Raw genomic sequence first — 21,381 nt, forward strand, 5'->3', positions numbered from 1 at the left:
ACATGCTATCTTTGGATGTGACCATCACTTTGGACTGACAGGTTCTGAAAGAATAGAGAGCGTATAGAACTTAACACCAATGTTGTCCCAGTGGTGGTAGGTGCACTGGTCACCCCTCACATGGCAGAGTGACTCAGAAAGATCCCAGGAATGACAGCATTGGCCTCAAACATAGGAACAGCAAAAATACTGCGCCGCTATACAAGTCCTGTGTGTGAAGACGACCACCCACTGGAAGGGCGAGATAGGAATTTATTTATTTTTTATGTTGGAACAAAAATCAAATCAATGGAACATTGTAAAGTTTGCAGTGGTTCGCCGTTCTGAACCTACCAATGCTAACACTTTTGCAAACCACCAGGTGTCACTGTTTTCTGGTGATGGGTTGTTCAACGCTCTGCTTCCAATCATACCGGCACAATGAGGAATAAGCGGAGTCTTGTGATCCGATTGATTCGTACATTGTAAAAAATAAAGCGGCTGCGGTCTGTATCTCGATTTTTAACGGGGCAATTTGGAGGTCTGACATGCACAAAGGCAGTCTTCAGAGCTTAAACCAAAGTCGAGGAAAAATTACTGTACTAGTATGAAAATGTAAAGATAATGAAATTGTAAATTATTCATAATCTCTTACAAGATGGAACCATATTGTTCCAGTCAAAATATAGCTCAATCTAAACTGTCATTTATACTGCTAATTTCTAATTCATATTTGTACCGGAGAAAGTGATTAGTTTCTGTGTAAATAATTATATGAAGTGTAACAGGATCACATTTAATATTTTAATCAGAGTTCACTCTTAGTGTGTAATACCTTAGCAGTTCCAACCTCTTTTATAAAATCTGAGATTACATATTTGACAAAGATGGCCCCTCTAGTGTACATAGAATTTCATAGCCTACATCACTTCATTGTGTACCTTTAAAGATAATATACAACACTGGCATTGTTAAAGCAAATGCTGTGTAAGTCAGAACAGTGTTGTACACAGCAGACTTATTAATCTGAGCCTCCAGCCTCTTCTCTGTGTGGTCAAGACCTTTGATTACGGTCTCTGTGTCGCAAACCAAGAGCTGCGCGTCAGACGCCTGGATGACCGGCGGCTCGGCAGGGCGGCTCTTGACGGACTTCTTCACAGCCTGAAGCTCAGCCGTCACCCTCCCCATGCTCTGCTCCAACTGCTTCAGCTGGGGTTTGAGGTCCTCCATGAGAACCTGGGCTCTCTCGCTACGGAGCAGCATCTCCCTGACGGCTCCTTCCGAGATGCTGGGCTTGGGGGGCGTGGCCACAGCAGGCATCGGCAGCGGGACAGATGCTCGGTCGGCACCTCGCCCCTCACCCGCGTCGTCTTTAACAGCCACCCTGAGTGTTTCTATGAGGTCTCTGAGTTCTTCTCGCTGGTCCTTGTGCAAACTGGCCTGGGTTTTAATAGCTTCTTGTAGGCTCACCGGACCCTTCTGAGCCTCCAGGAGCAAGCTTTTCAGTTCTTGAAGCCGAACCCTGTTTATATACGTGGACCCCATGACCCCTATGATAGCGCCCAGCACAGAACCAATGATGGACCAGTTCTTGGTGCGTTCGGCCCGCGACCGCTCCTTCTCGTGACTCTCCCGCACACCAGCGGAGAAGAGGGCAAATTTTTCACGTTCTCCCTCCTCTGCGTTTTCATAGGCCGTTTTGAAACGTCGCTCTTCCTAGTCACAAAGAAGTTGAAACATGACATGCATATCAATTTGCTTAATCAAGGTTTCAAGTTAAGAGTGATCAGGTTTAGTGAATAAAAAGCACTAAGAGACCCTTATACATACATCTCTTTTCTCTGCAGCTAATGGACTTGAAGAGTTTACTGTCACATTATTGACAATTTTGTTGAGAATATGAACACAATGAATCTAAACATGTTTTCTTTCCTCTGTAATGATTTACCCCACCTGAAGTAACTTGTGTTCCAGTGTCGCTAGTTCCAGGTAATGTGCCTCCTCTCGTGATACTCGGTCCAGGCGATCTCTAACCTCCTTAAGTCTTGCTTGAAGAGTCTCCAAACTTGAATGTGCCTCTCTGACCATTCCTCTGGCTACCATGAACTGCTTCTCTGCCTTATATCAACAAATGAACACGTACATATCAGTACACATGTCATGCTACCATGAAATATTATTTCTGGATACTCAGCATAACTTACCTCTGTAACCTTGGTCTGAGCCTCTCGAACTTCATTGAGGCCAACAAACTCCTCATATTTGTGCCACCAATAATTGGCAGTAGCTGTCACGGATTTCACAGACTTTCGACCCCAGTGTTTCCCGGTCTCTGTCACGTTCTTTAGGGCGGTCGATGTCCACTCCTGGGCCGAGAGAGGCTTGTCCTGCGGGGTTTGCTGAGAGGAGCAGGTTCTGTAGATGGAGGCATTCCACTGGAGCCTGCCAGGGAAGCGCAGTGGGTAGAAACACGTACCATAGTTCCTTGGTATTACGCAGCTCCGTCTACAACTCATTGAAGGCTTTCATTTGGGGAGCCCACACAACTCTAACGTGGCACCTGAAAGGAGTTTGAGCTAATGCGGTTACAATAAACAACACCAAATAACGCTTAACACACTGTTATTAATTCAACTTCAGGACAGTATTCCCGCACTCTTGAATGAGTTTACAGACAAGAATAAAACGATAATTATACACACCTAAATGTCTAAACAATTGAACCAAACAGATAGATGGTGACTGACGATACTGTACCAACAGAACATGGGAATATTATCTCTTTATCTAGTACCGTCAGTACTCGAGTGAGAAACTGAACACTCACAAACGCGGATGCTAGCTAGCGGCGTAAAGGCATGCTCCGGAAGAAGAATCCTTGATTCGGGCGCGGAAGTGAGATTATTATTTCCGGTTCAGCGCTGAGGTCCTGAGCGAAGCGCGAGGGGAAGGAAGCCTGTTCACACCACACCGTTTCAAACATGTCCGGAAGAGAAGGTATGCGGTGTGAGAGGGTTAGTTCTGCAACTCGGGGCAAAACTACCTCATCCGACTATGCTAGCTAATACTTCTGATTTAGCAATGCTAGCCAGGTTGCTAACTAGCTGAGCGGCCATGCGATCTAGATGGCTAACGAGGTTAGCATAGTTAGTTAGCATGGGCGTCCGTTCATGTAGTGTTCGCTAAGCTGGCGGAATAACAACGCTGTGTGTGTGTGTGTGTGTGTGTGTGTGTGTGTGTGTGTGTGTGTGTGTGTGTGTGTGTGTGTATGGTGGGGGTTGTTGCGTTGTTTCCCCCCGTAATAAGATGTGACTAATTAGGTTTGACGTTTGTTCATTTTCACGTCCAGGAGGTAAGAAGAAACCCCTAAAGGCTCCCAAAAAATCGTCAAAGGAGGTGGATGAGGTGAGTTTGAGCTTAGGAAGAGAGCAGCACTCAGACGTTTCTGAAATCACCTTCAAATATCCTCTCTGAATGTTGCACTGAACACTTTCTCTCCCCCATATTAAACAATGACAACACTGATGATGGGGAAACGGGCTCAGAGCAGGTTTGACCACTTACTGTCTAACCATAAACACACAGTTGTTTTTCCTCTCCACACAAACTACAGGATGATGCAGCCTTCCAACAGAAACGGAAAGAGGAGCAAAAAGCCCTGGATGCCATGAAGGCCAAGGCAGCAGGGAAAGGACCTTTAGGTATGTGTCAAGAAAAGCATGTCATAACTAATTGTAGCTAGTAGTGAATTAAAGATCAAAATGATGACAGTATTTACAGTGTACTGTCTCAGTAAGGACAGCATTTGCATACTCAAGTCCATGATGATGCATAATTATCAGTTATTTATAACTTCTCTTATCGTATCTGTGCTTGTCTTTTCACAGGGACTGGTGGAATTAAAAAATCTACAAAGAAATGAATTGGACTATGTTACCATGGTGTATATGTATTAGAACTGGTTTAACAATCTGTCTTTCTATCCTAGAGTGGGTTCACAGATTCAAATGTGGAATAGCATTTTTATTTACTTTGCAATCCTCTTGTAAACAGAAACATGTGAAATAAAGTTGTGACTTACTATTGTATTTACATTTTGTATGTATTATAGTTGCAATGAATACACGCTCCGCTCACTACATATACAAAAAGACAAATGAAATCAGCACCCAACATTAAAAAACATTTTATTCTGAAATGTTGATCCCGTGTTTATCCGATGTGTCACCCATGTTCAGAAGCCAGTTTCCTTCTTTCAGGCTTCATTTCTCTGCTTTCCGTTTGGTGCCCTTGCCTATAACAAGATGTTTGCTTTAATGCGATAGCGAGGTGCTGTTGGACAATTCCTGAGTTTTTTTGCTTTGCTTTGTAATATCATTTGTAGTTTCAGTTCCTCGTTCCCTACTTTGTTGGAAATCTCCGACATAATAGTGGAAATGTACAAAATAAAAGTGTTATACTGCTTACTTGACCAACGGATTTACCTTTTTTGAGTTCCACCTCCACGGGGTAATGGTCGCTCACTTTAAGTGCCTAGACAGGAATGTTTCACACACAGATGCTTAAGCCACAAGCTTGACATTTGAGAGGTTGAGATGATGGTACTAAAGAGGAAACAAGCTAATGTTGAGGCAATCATGTCGAGACCCTAGACATGTCCTACCTTCAAATTCATGAACAACACAACTCATGCAAGGCCAGTTATGGAAAGGTTGTTTCTGCTTAAATTTAAAAACACTCACGTTCCCATGATTATCCAAGTTGAAGTGCTTTAAAGAACCCAAAGTAGTCTACTGATAAAGGTATTTTTGGGGTTGCATAAAGTATCAATGAGAAATCACTTACGTCAGCTTCGGTCAGTCCATATTCCTCTTGGTAGTTAAACGGTTTGGCAGAGTTTGGTACAATAGCATCCAGCAATTTCTTTCCATGCACCACAATCCTAAATGTAACCGGACACGTAAGTATATCAGTAAGGTCAACAAAATACACCATTACATACAGTAGATTACACCTAATCGTGTATTGACGAGAGCACGTCCATGTCCACAGCTGGGCTGGTAGGAGCTCGGCCTGTCAGTAATGGTTATAAACAGCCCCAGCTACCAAAAGAGCTGAGGGCATATTGAGAGTCAGTGAAATTAATAATCCTGTGGCCAAGATCAGTCAGTGTGGAAATATAATCAGACATGGCTTCCATTCATTGCCCATGTCTGATCAGGATAAACAAACCTGTCATAAGTGTTGTCGTTTCCCGTACGTGTGGTGGTATCAACATCATCAGTAATCAGCCAGTGGAAGTCCTTGTCAGTGAAGATGCGAATCTCCTTCATCTCCTTTTTGGAGACATAACTGCCGTCTGCATTATAGTCCCCCAGGATCATGATATTCTGAGTGGGAAAAAGAAAAAGATGTTTTCATGTCTTTGTTCAAACACTTTAATCCAGCATTTTTGCATATCCCTTTAGAATATCAAAGGGTAATTCCAGTACACTAAATACATTTAAATCTTTATGTTGATGCTTTTTATGTGGAACATATGGACTAAATATTTTAGTTAAATCCAGGCACTTTTTATTATTTTGATTATAAAAGTGCAGTTAAATAAGGCTTACATCAGTTTTCCATTTCTTTTTCACAACCTGGACGACATCATAGAGCTCGTCAATCTCTTTCTCTGAGTCTTCTGGCTTGGTGTGGACAGGGATCAGGACCAGATCTTTCACCACTTCCAATACACACACATACAATGCATGGGTTGATTATAATTCACCAACACCTTTCAAACCATAAAGTTCATAAACAAATCTGATCTATTGCAGTTTTAATTTCTCTTGAAATTTAAACTATATCTCAACCTTGATGTCACTAATCTGCACTGTGTTCATGCATCAACAAACCAATCACGTTTACATTCATGTCTAAACACACGAATGTCATTACGTTTTCAAAAACACATTTTTGAATGCTAGAAACGTAGCATAAAATGGACTATATTTGTGCAGACATCTGCCTATATTATGTATTAGAAACTATATATAAATCCCATGCTGATTTTTAGTGACTGTAGTATACATTGTGTTTCAGAAATGTAACATTATGAACCTGGTCTCATAGAATTTACCAAGGTGATGGACAGCAGTGTTGTGCATGGTGGAGGATTGTCACGTAATATTAAAGGTTATTGAACATATGGATTTCTATGTTTTATTCATTATTGGCACCACTAAAAGATTTAACAAAGCAACTAGCAACAGCACAAGAACATAGTGTGTCTGTTAAAAGTTAATGGAGTACCTTGTGTAGGACTTACCAAACCTTTTAAACTTTCTTAGCATCTCATTAGAAATTAATCAGGCCACTGTATAAAACTGTATAGAATGTGTCCTGATGCTGTGCGACGTACTATATTCCTGCAGTATGTCTTACCTGTGCTAGGACAGGAGAAGCGCAGGATGTAGGGCTCTCTGTCAAACGCGTCCTCGTCTCCTTCCTGATTGTCCTCATATTGGTAAGTTCCGATCACTTTCGCCAGTTCCTCCCTGTAATAGAAAATACAATTAAACTAAATCTCCATATATAACTGTATGGGGTGGCTGTGAGACATTGAAATGGAACCGTTATGTTTGCCCTAATTGTCCAGTTAGATATCTCATACATGAGAACATTCCCTAAGGTAGCACGATTGTCTTGAATATAATTGTTTGTTTTTCCTGAAGGCAAAAGGGTTTACCTGTAAAGAAACAGAAACTGCTCTTTGTACGTGGTCCTGCCAAGACGAGTGCTGATCTTCATGGTGAAAGGACATTTTGGGTTAACGCTGTTAAAAAGAAAAAGGAAACGTTAACTTCAAATTCTTTTCCACAGTCCTGCGTCGGAGATGTTAGCGCCCGGACGGCATGCTCATCCCTACTCATTCAGCTCCTTCATGAAGGTGTCCACAGCCTTCCCACTTGAGTCCACCACCTCCAGGATGACTACGATGTCATAGCGCGACACTATCTGAAAGAGGCAGAGAGCACAGAGCAAAGCAAACGATGCAGTTGTTTTCCGTTCTATTTTAATTAGTTAATCAAACTTATTTGTGATGCTTGGAAGATTATCAGTTAACATTGCAGGTACAGCATTCAGGCTTCCCGTTCTGTATGAGATACACGGCTAATACATCAGGTATGTGTACATGTCAGGTGTGTACATATCTTTACCTGAATGAGGGTCTTGACCACCACTGGGTCTGATAATTTCTTCTTTCCAAATCTCTGAACATTGAAAGAAGCTATCTTCATGGTGTCTGCTGGAAAACAAAACACTTTTATTTTAGATTTTAGTGTTTCCATGGTGATATATCTGTACGTGTTGTGATTATCACAAATCCTCTAATTAGACAGAACTGGAGTGCATCAAACAAAAGTAAGTTTAAACTGACACCCCTGAAATGAGATGTTTTGGTCTGAGATTAAAGGTAATGCTCTGTACATTTAATTGTTAGATTTAAACACAGTTTATTTTACATGATGTAGAATGTATGACTTTATTAACATTTCCAACCTATTTTCTATTCTCTTACTGGGATATATTGTTATATTCAGAGTTATTATTATATAAATTTCTCTAACATTACTGGTCTTGTGACCGGAGGGTTGTGGGTTCGCTTCCCAGACCTGAGGCCATGACTGAGATGCCCTTGAGCAAGGCACCTAACCCCAACTGCTCTCCGGGCGCCGAGCTAGGGCTGCCCACTGCTCTGGGCACATGTGATCCACAACCCCCTAGTAATCACTAGTGTGTGTGTGTGTGTGTTCTAACTGCACAGATGGGTTAAAAGCAGAGGACAAATTTCGATTGCGGTGTAAAAATCACAATTGACAAAATATGGCACATTTATTTATTATGATAATTGACTGGTGGTCAATAACAGCTGCAAACAACTCAACATTGTCAGTGAACATGGGGATTTTATCATATTTACTAAAAGTATTATGTTAAAGGTATTCACCCTGTAATGATAATGTTAAGAGAATAATGTTTTAGGATGTCTCTGGAGAGGTGTCTTATATAAAGTGAAAAATAAGAGATGAAGGGAGGGGAGGGGAGAAGAGGAGAGAGGAAAAGAGAAAGTTTAGTGTCCAGAATTATATACAGTGTTGGAGATTGTGAAATGACCTACAGTGTATAAGATATAATCAATTAAATAAAGAGTACAGGGTATAGTATGTGGAATGTTTATTCCAAACATTAAAGTCATTTATTTATCTTAATAATTTTGTCATGCAACCCAGGCATGTTTTACGGAACAGAAAGACAGAAATTCTCTTTAGTGATCTTCTGGATCACCCCCCACCCTTTCGCATGTAAAAGACTGTAAAAACGGTCTGAAGTTGGACCACGCCTCCCAGAGGGTGACAAAACTGGTTTGCCTCACATTTCCAACTGGTTATCTTCACTGTGATCAAACTCACACTCCTACAATCCTATTACGATCGTTGCTCAACGGCTGGGGAACCTGGCCCGGATAAGAGTGTGAATGCTTGAGCTGATACTTTGTAGCCATGGTTCAGTGTTGATAAGTGAGGGATTAGGACATTGGGTCTGATCTCACTGCGGTCAGTCAAACCAAATGTTTTGGTTAAAGGAACCTTTCAGAAAAGTGAGTTCTACAAAATAAAACCAATTTCTATTTGTGAATCTGAAACCATTTTCTGAGGCTGTGAATGTGCTGTATGTACCTAAAACAGGGCATTTATACCTACATTTGTATGCATTTACTTATGAACTGGCATGTTTATCAAATTTAGAACCCCTTTACAAATATACAAAATGTACAAAAATATGAAAAACAAAATGCTGGTGAACGTATGTAAATGCACTAAGGCACTTTCATCTGACTTTTGGGTGAAAATGTAGTTTCTCCCAGTAACCACCAACAGACTTTTACATGTAGACATACATTTCAGTAAAAAGGTTCAGGCAGTTTCCAATGCAGTTTCAAGAATTAACCCATATGGGTGATTCTAGCGCGGTCTGGGTTACAAGCTGAGACATGTTCACAATAACTTACTTCCACGGCAAATAAGTAACTAGAGGCCTTTTGTCTGTGCCTAATAGGAATTTATTTTAGTTTCAAATGATATAAATGATGTCCAGTAAATTCAATTCTTTACTTTGATCACCTTGATTGTTCTAGCAAACATGCAAAAAAATCAAGAAAGTATATCCAAAATCTGCACCACTTACTTTTGACGAATGAACAACAGGAAACAGTTTCTGTTTCTGTGTCTATCACACGCAATGAGCGCAACTTAACGTTTGGGGAACATGACATTTGATTGGCCAATTCACAAATGCCAATCACATCCAGCCTCAGTTTGGCCCAGCCCCAAAAGTGAGTCGAAGCACTGCAGGATAGCCACAACAAACAAACCTGACCCCTCCCACAGAGCGCTCTGGAATGCTGAAGTAGGCTTGTCTACGAGCAGATGTCTGGAAAACATGCAATAAAGGTTTTAATTGGTCGCTGAGGGAGGTGGCCAGCGGGAGACTGAACAGAACTGTGGTGTCTGATAAGGCTCCGTTTGAACTTTCATTCAGCACTACGCAGCCCCGTGAAAGAAAAACACGTTACTAGCTTATCTTGAAAATCTAACAAGGGTAACAAAACACAGACTGTACAGCACACTGCGCACGCCCAAATATTCAGGTCAACCGGTTTACGCTAATTAGATACATCTTGGGACAAATATGAACTATGACCCACAGACAAGTCTACAGGTTGACAGGTTTACAAAAAATCATTTCGTACCTGAGCCGCAAGGCTCGGTTTTGTATTACATGGTACTAACAAAGTTTTGAACGTCCTTTGCATTTATTACAAGAACTGTGTAAATAATGTTTAACATGAGGTATCTAGGTATGCGCACACTTGAGTGTGGTATTGCTTTGCATACCTTCGTGAACAGACTATAGCACGTAACAGCAATATGAATGATCCGCAGTTATCTTGTGTGTATCAACAGACTTGTATACAGTTCAGCATATTTCTGACAACAAACGCCTAATGAGAAAAGATAAAAGGTAAATAAGTATTGCAAAAAGAAAGAAAAACTATAAGCATCTCGTGTCAGACAGTAAATATAATCACAGAAGAGTACCGCCTACAAGGTGATTCAGCTTACACTGATTTTTTATTGCAAACAACTCTCCATCATTGTAATAGATACAGGAGGCTGACAAAAGAGAGCCAGGTATGTTCATGCATGTCCTGATCATGTTGTAGTTTCTCTTGTAAGTAAAAAAAATCAGCTGATTCCATAATGTATTGTATAATTCACTATTATTTATTATTCTTTATTTACTTCTAAATGAATGTGGTTTCAGAGAAAGGTTGTCTTACTGGGCAGGTTTTAACTATTTTTGAACAGAAAAGTGAATAAAGCATCTCTAAAAGGAGCTAGTCTCCCTGAATATATTATATTATTGAAGTCTAGAGTAAGCAGAAATGTGAAACTGTCAACATGGTTTCCTCTTAGTCTGAGGTCAATGTGGTCAGTTATGCACTAGTCTTTTTTTTTTACTGTTCCTTCCTGACAACAAACATTTTTGTCTGTGAAATGTGCTTCATATAAATATTTATAATATATTTATATTATATTATATATTTATAAATAATTAGTAGAATTGCTGGAGAAATGATTGAACTAATAACATCCACACTAAAAGTATATCAGTTGACTGAGTTAATTAACTGAGCCCTTTAGGTCTACAGAGAGGAGAGCTAACACTGCTTGCACTCATCTTTCATGGACTCTCTCTTGGATAAAGAGCTTTATGTATCAGTAAATCATGGGGTTTTGCTGGGTTGAACCAAGAAACCTGCACTACCTAGACTCTCAAATGAATAGCCCTGAACTATTCAGATTGCTGTGCATAGTTTTACACAGTGAATATGCATCATCGATGAGTTTCTCTTTATATTGGATATGCTATTGACTACTGATGTGTGTCACATATAGCAATGCAATAAGAACGGCCACATTAAATTGCGATTTGAGTGTTCTGTAACACTCCAGTGCCACAACTGTAGATGACGATGTCCTGCACACACATACAGGTCATGTCCCGCAAAATTACAGTTGTGATTCTGGAAGTGGTAGACAAAACGCAGCCATGGCTGATGTCCTGCAGGAACTGGACAACTACGTTCTCATGCACCAAGCAGATACAGCTGAAATATCCCGTACGCCACACGCTGCAAAAAGCCCCAAAGGTTTGTATTCATAATCTGAAACATTCTTGTTTTTATTGGACAGAGCATATAAGAAGCTTCCACACCGCATGACAGCAGTTTGTCTGTCACTATGTTTCATAGGAAGAAAATAATTGCACATGCTCTGGTGTATTCATTTGACATTTTGTGGTTCTACACTTCTGCTCATGCAACAACAGTCATAAACAGGGTTGCTTCCTTTTTTACAATTTTTGCATTTTGGGGTAATAGTAATGACATCAAAACAATTAAATGATGACTTTGGTTAGTTGTTCAGTGACCCACAAAGCTTTATGAGGTCGTTACTTGAGATTTTCCAAAAGGCTTGGAAAAGTTCCCACAATCCCATTTATTGGTGTGACGGCAGCAGGAAAGGAACGAGATGCAAGTGTAGTTGAAGAGGGTTTTTATTCTCCATAGCAATAAAGAGAAACACAAAAGCACAGGGTCGAGCTGGATCAAGGCAGAGAGATCGTCAAAACAATGCAAACGCACTAGCAGTGACGCTTGTAGCACGGCAGAGAGCTGGGTACACTGAACGACGACGTTGTTGGCGAGGAATGCACAGTACCTGTGAACTTCATATATGGAGAGGATAAATAAGGCTCAGGTGCTCGTGGTTAATAATCAGGTGAATGGGAATAGTGTGTGTGTAAACCACTTGTTTGGAGATGTGGGTTGATGGTGATGGACTGCATTAAAAAACTTCATAATCATAAATATAAATGTCATAAATTCATAAATTCGTTTTAAGGGTAAGATTTAGTGTAAGATTTTTACACTTAAGCTTTGGCATCAGATGTACAATGAGCCGTGGCCAAACCTTAGTAATGTATATGCAGAGAAAATATAATACCTGTTCAAACTTGCATGAAGACACAAACTAATGAGTTGTTTCGCAAGTATGGTCTGGGTTTCATTTAACAGGAAATACTGAGTGATTGAAACTGAGCAATACTAGGACAACCAAGAGGTGGAGGAGGAGCCCTTTGCAGACGAGCCCTGCATTCTGCATTTCACTGCACCCAACACAAGAGGGGTGGCAAGGGCCCCTGCCCCCACTTTGGCTCCGCTACTGGTGCAAAGATTCAGCAAGCCATCCTACCAAGTGACCAATATAACCACTCCAATCACATATAATCATACTGATAATCACATATAATCACTCCAATCACATATAATCATAGTGACAATCACATATAATCACCCCAATCACATATAATCACTCCACTCACATATAATCATAGATGTTTTTTAATTCATAATTTCAAAATCACGTGAAAGTACAGATTACATCATTACATCACTGAAATAACTGTTGTAACTAAAACCCAAAGATTCCCAAGTGTCTGTTTGAAGGGCCATACGTGTCTCCCTTTCATGAACACTTTCATTACAAATGCGATAAACACTAATTCCAGTGCAGGTCGTCCTCCTTGTGGCGAGACACGGGAAGTGCAAGTTGTTGAGCGGGGGGGGGGGGGGGGGGGGTGGGGGGTGCGAACGGTGGAGGCGTTTATACTTTCGCGAGCGTCACTGCAGTGTTCTCCGAAACGATAGGCGTTTTGTCCGAAACGATATGTGGTAGAAACACCCCTCAAAACAGGGGAATGAACATTTACCTGACCAATTTTAATGTTGCTATATGTTTCAGGTTTGAAAAGTGCTGGAATTTAGGTTAAAGTACTTTAAAATGCTTGAAATTGTAACTACTTGGTTTCACAACAAATAGCTGTCTGACTGAATAGTTCTCTTGTATTAGGTTAACAAATACGAGCCTCTTGTAATTCCAGGACGAAACATGAGAGAACGTGAAGACGTGAAGATTGGGCGTTTTTTAAATAAACAACCATTAAATAATGTGATAAAAAGCGAATTATTTCGAGTATATGTATAAATATTTAACGTAATTATGTTTAACATGCTGGGAAATATTGAAATGGACCTTGAAAGTGACGTACAAGTGCTTTAATTCCACCTTATAAAGGTGTATGAACCCTGAAAACGTGACTTTGTTCATTGCGCTGAAGCGCGGCGCGAAGTTACAAAATTCGAGAGGTGTACGACCTCTCGAACCGACAGCGCGCGAGGCACTCGCGCACACGCGGAGCCACAGCGATTACGTCATTTTCGCCGCGCGGACCCTCGCGCCGCTCGCGAAGCGTCAACCAGGCAGGCTTGTTGTTGGGGGTGGCGAACGTAAGTTGTTGAGCGGGGGTGGCAAACGTAACACTCGTGACGGAGTGTTTTTTCAATAGCCCTGAAATAAATGCTACGGTTTTGTTTTGGTCCGTATCCAGTTAATCAGGAATGAGATTGGGTCTGGACAGGACTGCGTTCGGGTCCGGATCCGGACCGCGGTCCGCCAGTTGAGTACCCCTGTGCTAGGGCATGTTTGCTTTTTAATAGTTCGCAGCAGCACCGTCTTTTACAAGACAAAATAAAAACATTCCTCGATGAACGAGAGCCTTCAGAGCGTCTTTTACACATCTACATACCTAGATACCTGAGACCCCTCACATACATCCGAGGGAAAATCCCCAAACAATCTTAACCCGTTGGATTCTTTCTTACATTTAAAGTACCAAAGTGTTGGAATAAATAGCGCCCCCTTTTAAATACAGCTGAACCTCCGCTTAGAAAATTAGCGCGGAACAACAATTAGTGATGACTTTTCAGTGAAAGCCTGAGATAGATGACATGCTAGATGCAAGACATGCAACAGACATGCAAAGTCTTCAAATGTTTTATAAACCCTGCTCCCATTGCAGTACAAATGAAATTTGATTTTAATACAAAGTTACTCTATGATTTAATCTGGTTTTCATGTTTTATATCCCCTTGCACTTAATGATACATTTATACTGTAGATTTCACTTTCATTTCCAATTGTACGTGATCCCCTGAAAAGTACACGCGTATTCTATTATTTATGAACATTTGACCACGTTCTTCCACATTCTGTTGCACGAATTCTCTTGTGCCATGTTATTCTTATCAAACTTGCTATACACTTTCATAGCGTGATATACCAACACTGCCCAAAGAAGCACGAAGAAACTCGAAGTAATGAAGCTCGCTTCATTTAAGATGTAAAGGTTTTGTTAGGATATTCAAGTTTCAACCAGTACCCCTCATGCAGTATTTAGTTGAAGCTGATGCAACTTTAGTCAGGCCGCGCACGTTCTGGTAGGGGCTCAGGTTTAGATACCTTTGGTTAGGCTCAGAAAAGACAAGAAGCGTTTCACTCTATGATGTGCAGCCTTTCACAAGTTCTCCCCCGTTTTCGGACTGGAACAAATCAAAGTGTTTGGTACACGTTTGTAAGATCAAAGAACACCGCCAACAGAGTTAATCAGTGTTTGCACTGTACTTCCCAAGAGTGCTTATTTGTCTATGAAACAGGTGGAAATTTACTATACTTTAGATGTTAGGCATATTGAGAAGAATTTATATCGTCCATCCGTCCACCCACCCATCCATCCATAATTATTCTAGCAAATGTTAGAATGAAACACTTTTTTAAATCTTATTTTTCCTATCATAAACAGTTAATGTTTATCAATGAGATGAGACATGTTCAAGAGTGGAACTGGAGATGAGTGAAAAAGAGAGGGAGTAAGATATAATAAAGGGAGAATGTGTGTGTGTGTATGGTAAGTGGGCAGATACACAGTGGAGCTGAGTGTGTGCTCACTGCAAGAGGGACAAGAGTACCCATAGAGAGCGGACAGTCCAAATGTGTGTGTGTCTGTGCACACATCCTCTTCTGAAACAGGTTTTCCCACATCCCTGTCACTCCACCCATCCCTGTCTGGGATTTAAAAGGCTAACCAATTGGCAGGGAGTGCCACATTCCCACTGGGACCACTCTCACGGCTTCATATCTCAGACAGCATCCTTCGTCTGCGTACCATCCTCTCTGCACCGGCTCACCTCCGTCACACCACCATGAGTCTAAGGAGCAAGCGCATGAGCTCAAGCAGCTCAGTGCGGAGCAGCGTGAAGCTGGGCGGCTTCGGCTACGGCGGTGGCTACGGTGGGATGATGTCCCTGGGAGTCCCGGCAGCTGGCTTCAGCAGCAGCACCACTTACCTGGGCCCTTCCATCGCCGGCGTCTCCGTCAACAAGAGCCTGCTGGCGCCTCTCAACCTGGAGATCGATCCCAACATCCAGATGGTGCGCACGCAGGAGAAGGAGCAGATCAAGTCGCTAAACAACCGTTTCGCATCGTTCATCGACAAGGTAATGACAAAGTTTTGTTCCAGCCAAGCAGGGAAGGATGAAGGCGTTTCGGAAACAAAAATGATCTGTGTAATTTGTGATTAGGTGAGATTAGTTGGTATAGATCCCCGACATAATCAGAAAGGTGTTTTAACTGGGAGGAGTCTTGATGTCTTGATTCCTGTCTTAATTCACATTGGACCAAAGTTCCTCAATGAAAGGAGTACATAATTTAAAAGGCTTTCCCACAAAGGCAGTATTGTTCCCAGTCTTCAAGCACTGGGCTGAAAAAAACGTTTTAGTGAAAATATCAACCACACTCCATTTAAAAGATGTTTAATTCAAGACACCCAAGACAGCCTGAAGTGCTTTTAAGTAAGAGGGGTTTGCTTGAGGTTGGTAGGAGAGAATGAAAACGATAGTTGAGCTTTAACATCATAGCCCCTTTCTCTAAACCTGGACTGAAACCTGATAAAAACCAGGTCACCCTTGGCCAAGTCACATGAGACACCACCAACCAAGGGAGCCTGAAGAGACCTTTTGTGTGCATGGGGACAATAGCAACCCAATCCCTAGGGGCCCTCAGGACTGAAACAGAGACTTTTACTGTTTTCAGGTCAGAGCAAAAGGTGGTCTCTTAACTCCTTGCCTCAGATCAGGTCTTTAAAGGGATTGAGATCATCTTTGGGGAGAGAGAGCTGATCTGGGTCAATACCCAGTCTCTCGAGTGCTGCAGCACAGGTAATGGGGGTATAATGTTGCCATCATTGACCTGGCAGAATTGACCTTTTTTGTTAATAAAATGTGCAGTGCATTGCTGCACATTAAGACCATCCACCATCTTCTTAAACCTTTAAATTGCACAGACTCGGGTACCAAATCCATGTCCCTTATTGGATATGGCAGTCAGGCCTTAGTAACAGATGATGTATAAGGTTACAGAGAGTGAGACTCTATGAGTAAGTTACTGGCTTGCTAGCAAGGCAAACATTCACTTATGCTGTCTTTATCAGCGTATATCCTCCATTAAATGCATATAAACAAGAGATGGGAATATATGTGGGTTTAGATTGTGGAGTACCATAGCCAAGCTAATCTCTCTGACAGACTGTAAGATCAGAAGGTCTGTAATCATGAAGCACTGAAAATATTGCAGGAGCCTGGGGTAAAAAACTAAACAAAATAGACTAGGGCAATTATTGGATGATTCAATACATTCTTCTACTAGATTGAACTTTACATTGAGCAAGATAAACAGCCTGCTTGACAGTGCAGTCCTGGCAAACATGTCCTTCAAATCTCACCCCAAAACGTATATGTGAAGGCACTCTAAGACCAAAACATTGATGCCACCACATGCCTTTCTTCTCAACACTGGTCTCCATTTTTCAGGTAAGGTTCCTGGAGCAGCAGAACAAGATGCTGGAAACCAAGTTTGACCTGCTGCAGAACCAGACCACAGGCAGGTCCAACATCGAGCCCATGTTTGAAGCTTACATGTCCAACCTGCGCCGACAACTTGATGTGGTCAACAACGACAAGATGAAGCTAGATGGAGAACTGAGGAACATGCAGGGGCTGGTGGAAGACTTCAAGCACAAGTACCTCTGATCAATACAAAACTGCATAAAGAAATACATTGACCATGATGCGAACTTGAATAATAAATAATGGATCATTAATGGGAGTTAGCATTGACATGTGATGGACTCATGCTAGGTGCTCTGGGTTAGCTATTGTTGGAGAGTTTTTTTCATTACTTTAGTAGTGTACTGAGATAATCATTCATTCATCATTTAGTAGTGTACCGAGAGCATTCATTCATCCATCCATCCATTCATTCATTCATAGCTCTAGAAATGTCAGGTTCTCATAAACACCTCAAAGATTTCAAAGTAGTCAATACAAAATGCAAAACTGGAAATTGCCATCTCACGTTGCCTTTGACCCAGGTATGAAGACGAGATCAACAAGAGGAACAACCTAGAGAACGACTTTGTGATTCTGAAAAAGGTTTGACACGCTTCACCCGCTTGTGTCCTCTGAGAGACTAGCTGAGGACAATGAAGGTTTTTGGTCATTGTAGAATGAAAAGACTACACCATAGATCCTGTTCTACCTAAAAGTGTATCAGAGATGACAATAGAGGAAATGAACACAGTAAAGGTGTCCTACCTCTTAACAGACGACACCTATGGGTATCGAATCTCTCCTAACAAAAACTTGGGTGGAGGTACAGTGAAGCGCCACAATCACTGCCTCTGCTAAAAGTCTGTAAATAAACTGAAATGTCCCTCAATACTTTCATTTATATTCTGGGATGGTATGACTCACCGATAAAAGGATAAATGGATTTAATTTCTAGGTAATATTTCCATATAAAAAGTCAAATAGTAAAACTTCTTTAAATAAAACTTTGAATGCCAAATTCAAAACTTTTGTCTTAACACCCATTATGTTAAATGAACACAAACAGCACAGATATTAAATTAATAGTTTAAAATGAAATAATTGTCACTACAAATGCCATGTGATGCCTTATACTAGTGGTAAAGGCATTATGCAAAAATATCATTGCAGCTGAAAAGAATGTAAAAAATAATGTACTACTTAGACCATAGTCAAATGTATTAATTTTAATTATTACAATATTAAGTATTATTTTTCAACACTTCAATAATTCACACATCAAGCCAGAATGAAGTTGGGATCATCCAGGCAGCATAAAAATACCAAGATGAACATTGGGCTTTAAACTGAAATAGTGAAGTACCACCTCTCTCAGGATGTGGATTCTGCATACCTGGTGAAGGCGGACCTGGAAGATAAAGTGGGCTCTCTGACTGATGAGATCAACTTCCTGAAGAGCATTTATGATGAGGTAAGACCACATGCTCTAGAAACACAGAAGAACAATTTTTTCCAGCTGTATGTTATGGAACAGTCAAAGTACCTTTTGCCAAAACCAGATAGGGCAGTCATGGCCTGGTGGTAGGGAACTGGTCTTGTGACCGGTGGGTCGTGGGTTCCATTCCCAGGCCTGAGGCCATGACTGAGGTGCCCTTGAGCAAGGCACCTAACCCCAACTGCTCCCCGGGCGCCGGGCTAGGGCTGCCCACTGCTCTGGGCACGTGTGATCCACAGCCCCCTAGTAATCACTAGTGTGTGTGTGTGTGTGTGTGTGTTCTAACTGCACAAATGGGTAAAAAGCGAAGGACAAATTTCGATTGCGGTGAAAAAAATCACAATTAACAAATATGCCACATTTACACATTTAAAACAAGGAATAATACACATACAATTACAGTTGAAATACAAATACGAATCTCAACAACACTGAAAAAAACAACATTGCTAGAGTTGTTAAAATGAAGAAAGGTACCACAGTCAAGACAGTGATGACACAGGTCTTTGCTTCTTGGGGCAGGAGCTGCGTGAGGTTCAGGCAAGCATCAAGGACACCTCGGTCATAGTGCAGATGGACAACTCCCGCAACCTCAACATGGACCAGATTGTGGCTGAAGTTAAGGCCCAATATGAGGACATCGCGGCCAAGAGCCGTGAGGAGGCGGAGTCCTGGTACAAGTCTAAGGTACGGAGGAAGCTATCATAACTGAATCCTTCATGTCAGCATACCTGCTTAGATGAGCTGAATATTTCAGATTACAGGCCATTGTTAATTAGATGCTGTTGTTTATTTAATTGCCGTGACCTCCGCGTTTCTCCACCAGTTTGACCAGATGGCCAATCAGGCTACGCAGTACAGCGACGAGCTGAGGAACACCAAGGCAGAGATCGCCGAGATCAACCGCATGATCGGACGCCTACAGAGTGAGATCGAGGCCGTCAAGGCGCAGGTTGGTTTTAATCTGACGGGTAGAATGTTAGCATGTTGTATGGAGCTCACGGCCGCCATGCATAATGTCTCCGCCGCGTGCAGCGCGCCAATCTGGAGAACCAGATGGCGGAGGCAGAGGGCCGCGGGGAGCTGGCCGTGAAGGAGGCCAAGGCCCGAATGCGGGACCTGGAAGAAGCACTGCAGAGAGCCAAACAGGACATGGCTCGGCAGCTCCGAGAGTACCAGGAGCTCATGAATGTCAAGTTGGCTCTGGACATCGAGATCGCCACCTACAGGAAGCTGCTTGAAGGCGAGGAGGACAGGTGAGACACTGCACACCCAATCCTGTCCACCAGAGAGCCGTCTAACAGAAGTGGGGACTCGAGTCACATGACTTGGACTCGAGTCAGACTCGAGTCATTAATATTAAGACTTTTGACTTGACTTGAAAAAATATTCAGAGACTTAGAATTGACTTCGACTTTTATACCAATAACTTGGCACTTGAACCTGTTTACTTGCAAAGACTTGATTTTTTTTTACCCCAAATCTAAATTTTAAAACGCATATTAATATTTATAAAGTGCGCCCCATTAATTTAATTTCCGTCCTTCTGACGCAGACCGGCGTTACACCAGATTCTGTGACCGTCGAGTTTTGCGACCACAGGGGGCGCTATTTCACAGTTTCTGTTCAGAGGCACAAACGCTTTACGAATGCTACGTAAACTACGCTGATGCACTTTCTTTACTCGTTTTGTTGGTGTCCACGAGCCAAAATATGACAGATGTTTATATTTACATTTATCGTCTCTTAATTACATAAATGTACTTAAACAAGATTTACCATCCCCTCACCATTGCAGCCAACAAAGAAATCATGAATGGGATGTACAGGTGAGCCTTTTTAACTGGGGTCACCAATTCTAACGGCAACCATCAGAATATGTGATCCCACTGAATCTCCAGGTAACAATAGTAGCCTACACCGTGACCCCACAATAACAGAAAACAATGAAAAAATAACCCTAACCTTTTATTAGTCTATATTTAAACATTTTATCCAAATGTTTAGAATAACTATTCGTAATGACAGCATCTTGCTTACGATGAAGCTTGCTATTTTCGTATAAAATGATGTAACGAAACATTCTTGTTTAAGTACATTTATGTAATTAAGAGAAGATAAAATGTAAATGATCTGTCATCTTTTGGCTGGCGGACACCAACAAAACGAGTAAAGAAATGCATCAGCGTAGCATTCGTAAAGCGTTGGTGCCTGTAAAAAAAAAAAAAAGACTCGAAAGGACTTGAAATTCCAAGTTTCAGACGTGGGACTTGACTTGACGGTTGCTTGTCTTGACTCGAGAGAGACTTGACTTGAGTTGACTGTCTTTGCTTGAGACTTGACTCGGGACTTGAGGATAAAGACTTGGACTTACTTGAGACTTGCAAAACACTGACTTGGTCCCACCTCTGCCGTCTAAACTTGCATGTAATGCAATATTGTAATTCGATATTCAGATGCTTGCTGAATCAAATGTGTTTGGGGGTAGTTGTAAACATCAGAAAACTTTATATATAATACAACTGACAAATCAACACGTTTCTCTCCCCAGAATTGGACAGCAGGCAATTGTCAATATTCAGTCAGTGCCCAGTTACAGTGAGTATCAAGATATACAAAGTGTGTATGCATCTAGAAACTAAAAATGGCTTTTTGTCTGTTTTCACTATAACATATTCCCCCCTTTTTTTAAAAGACCTAGGTCCCAAAGGAATAAATGGGTACCCACAGATGAGTTCTCCAACACCTAAAATACTGATCAAAACCACAGAGGTCAGGGACAACACCAGATTCACACACTGAAGCAACCCAGCCTAAAAGTCATAAACAGCATACAGATTTAAAAGAGATTCTATTCTATATTTAGGACTAGATTACATTTTATGAGAAACTATAGCTATTGTAGATTTTCTGTATGACTAAAGGTGTTGTAATGCTGACAAGATATTACTCGAAATAAACAATAGTGAAAGAAATGTGTGGACCTTAATTATATAAAATTAAAAATTTA

General features: G+C 41.4%; 4 protein-coding genes across 6 annotated transcripts; 2 read left to right on the plus strand and 2 right to left on the minus strand.

The window, feature by feature from the left end:
• Positions 1-769: 769 nt before the first annotated feature.
• Positions 770-2,929, minus strand: ccdc51 (coiled-coil domain containing 51). Of its 2 annotated transcripts, none has more exons than XM_077008668.1 (4): positions 2,807-2,929; positions 2,184-2,539; positions 1,933-2,097; positions 770-1,695 (listed from the first exon to the last, which is right to left on the minus strand). In XM_077008668.1, the coding sequence occupies exons 2-4, from the start codon at positions 2,493-2,495 to the stop codon at positions 910-912; spliced, it is 1,263 nt and encodes a 420-aa protein (XP_076864783.1). In that variant the 5' UTR covers positions 2,496-2,539; positions 2,807-2,929; the 3' UTR covers positions 770-909. The 2 variants fall into 2 exon arrangements, with proteins under 2 accessions (XP_076864783.1, XP_076864775.1); XM_077008660.1 differs by having other exon boundaries at positions 2,682-2,839.
• On the plus strand, positions 2,893-4,450 carry tma7 (translation machinery associated 7 homolog). The gene is made up of 4 exons (XM_077008728.1): positions 2,893-2,976; positions 3,329-3,384; positions 3,593-3,680; positions 3,867-4,450. The coding sequence occupies exons 1-4, from the start codon at positions 2,961-2,963 to the stop codon at positions 3,899-3,901; spliced, it is 195 nt and encodes a 64-aa protein (XP_076864843.1). The 5' UTR covers positions 2,893-2,960; the 3' UTR covers positions 3,902-4,450.
• dnase1l4.1 (deoxyribonuclease 1 like 4, tandem duplicate 1) lies at positions 4,150-9,318 on the minus strand. 2 transcript variants are annotated; one of them, XM_077008690.1, is made up of 10 exons: positions 9,214-9,318; positions 7,185-7,273; positions 6,893-6,981; positions 6,713-6,799; positions 6,409-6,521; positions 5,595-5,707; positions 5,212-5,369; positions 4,825-4,921; positions 4,464-4,512; positions 4,150-4,273 (listed from the first exon to the last, which is right to left on the minus strand). In XM_077008690.1, the coding sequence occupies exons 1-10, from the start codon at positions 9,299-9,301 to the stop codon at positions 4,242-4,244; spliced, it is 915 nt and encodes a 304-aa protein (XP_076864805.1). In that variant the 5' UTR covers positions 9,302-9,318; the 3' UTR covers positions 4,150-4,241. The 2 variants fall into 2 exon arrangements, with proteins under 2 accessions (XP_076864805.1, XP_076864814.1); XM_077008699.1 differs by having other exon boundaries at positions 7,185-7,270; positions 9,214-9,261.
• A 5,624-nt stretch (positions 9,319-14,942) lies between these two features.
• On the plus strand, positions 14,943-21,325 carry LOC143516783 (intermediate filament protein ON3). Its single transcript, XM_077008612.1, has 9 exons — positions 14,943-15,487; positions 16,859-17,067; positions 17,419-17,479; positions 18,252-18,347; positions 18,894-19,058; positions 19,198-19,323; positions 19,407-19,627; positions 20,923-20,969; positions 21,067-21,325. The coding sequence occupies exons 1-9, from the start codon at positions 15,194-15,196 to the stop codon at positions 21,171-21,173; spliced, it is 1,326 nt and encodes a 441-aa protein (XP_076864727.1). The 5' UTR covers positions 14,943-15,193; the 3' UTR covers positions 21,174-21,325.
• Positions 21,326-21,381: the final 56 nt, after the last annotated feature.

The sequence above is a fragment of the Brachyhypopomus gauderio genome, chromosome 1 (genome assembly GCF_052324685.1).
Source record: "Brachyhypopomus gauderio isolate BG-103 chromosome 1, BGAUD_0.2, whole genome shotgun sequence".
NCBI classification, from domain to species: domain Eukaryota; kingdom Metazoa; phylum Chordata; class Actinopteri; order Gymnotiformes; family Hypopomidae; genus Brachyhypopomus; species Brachyhypopomus gauderio.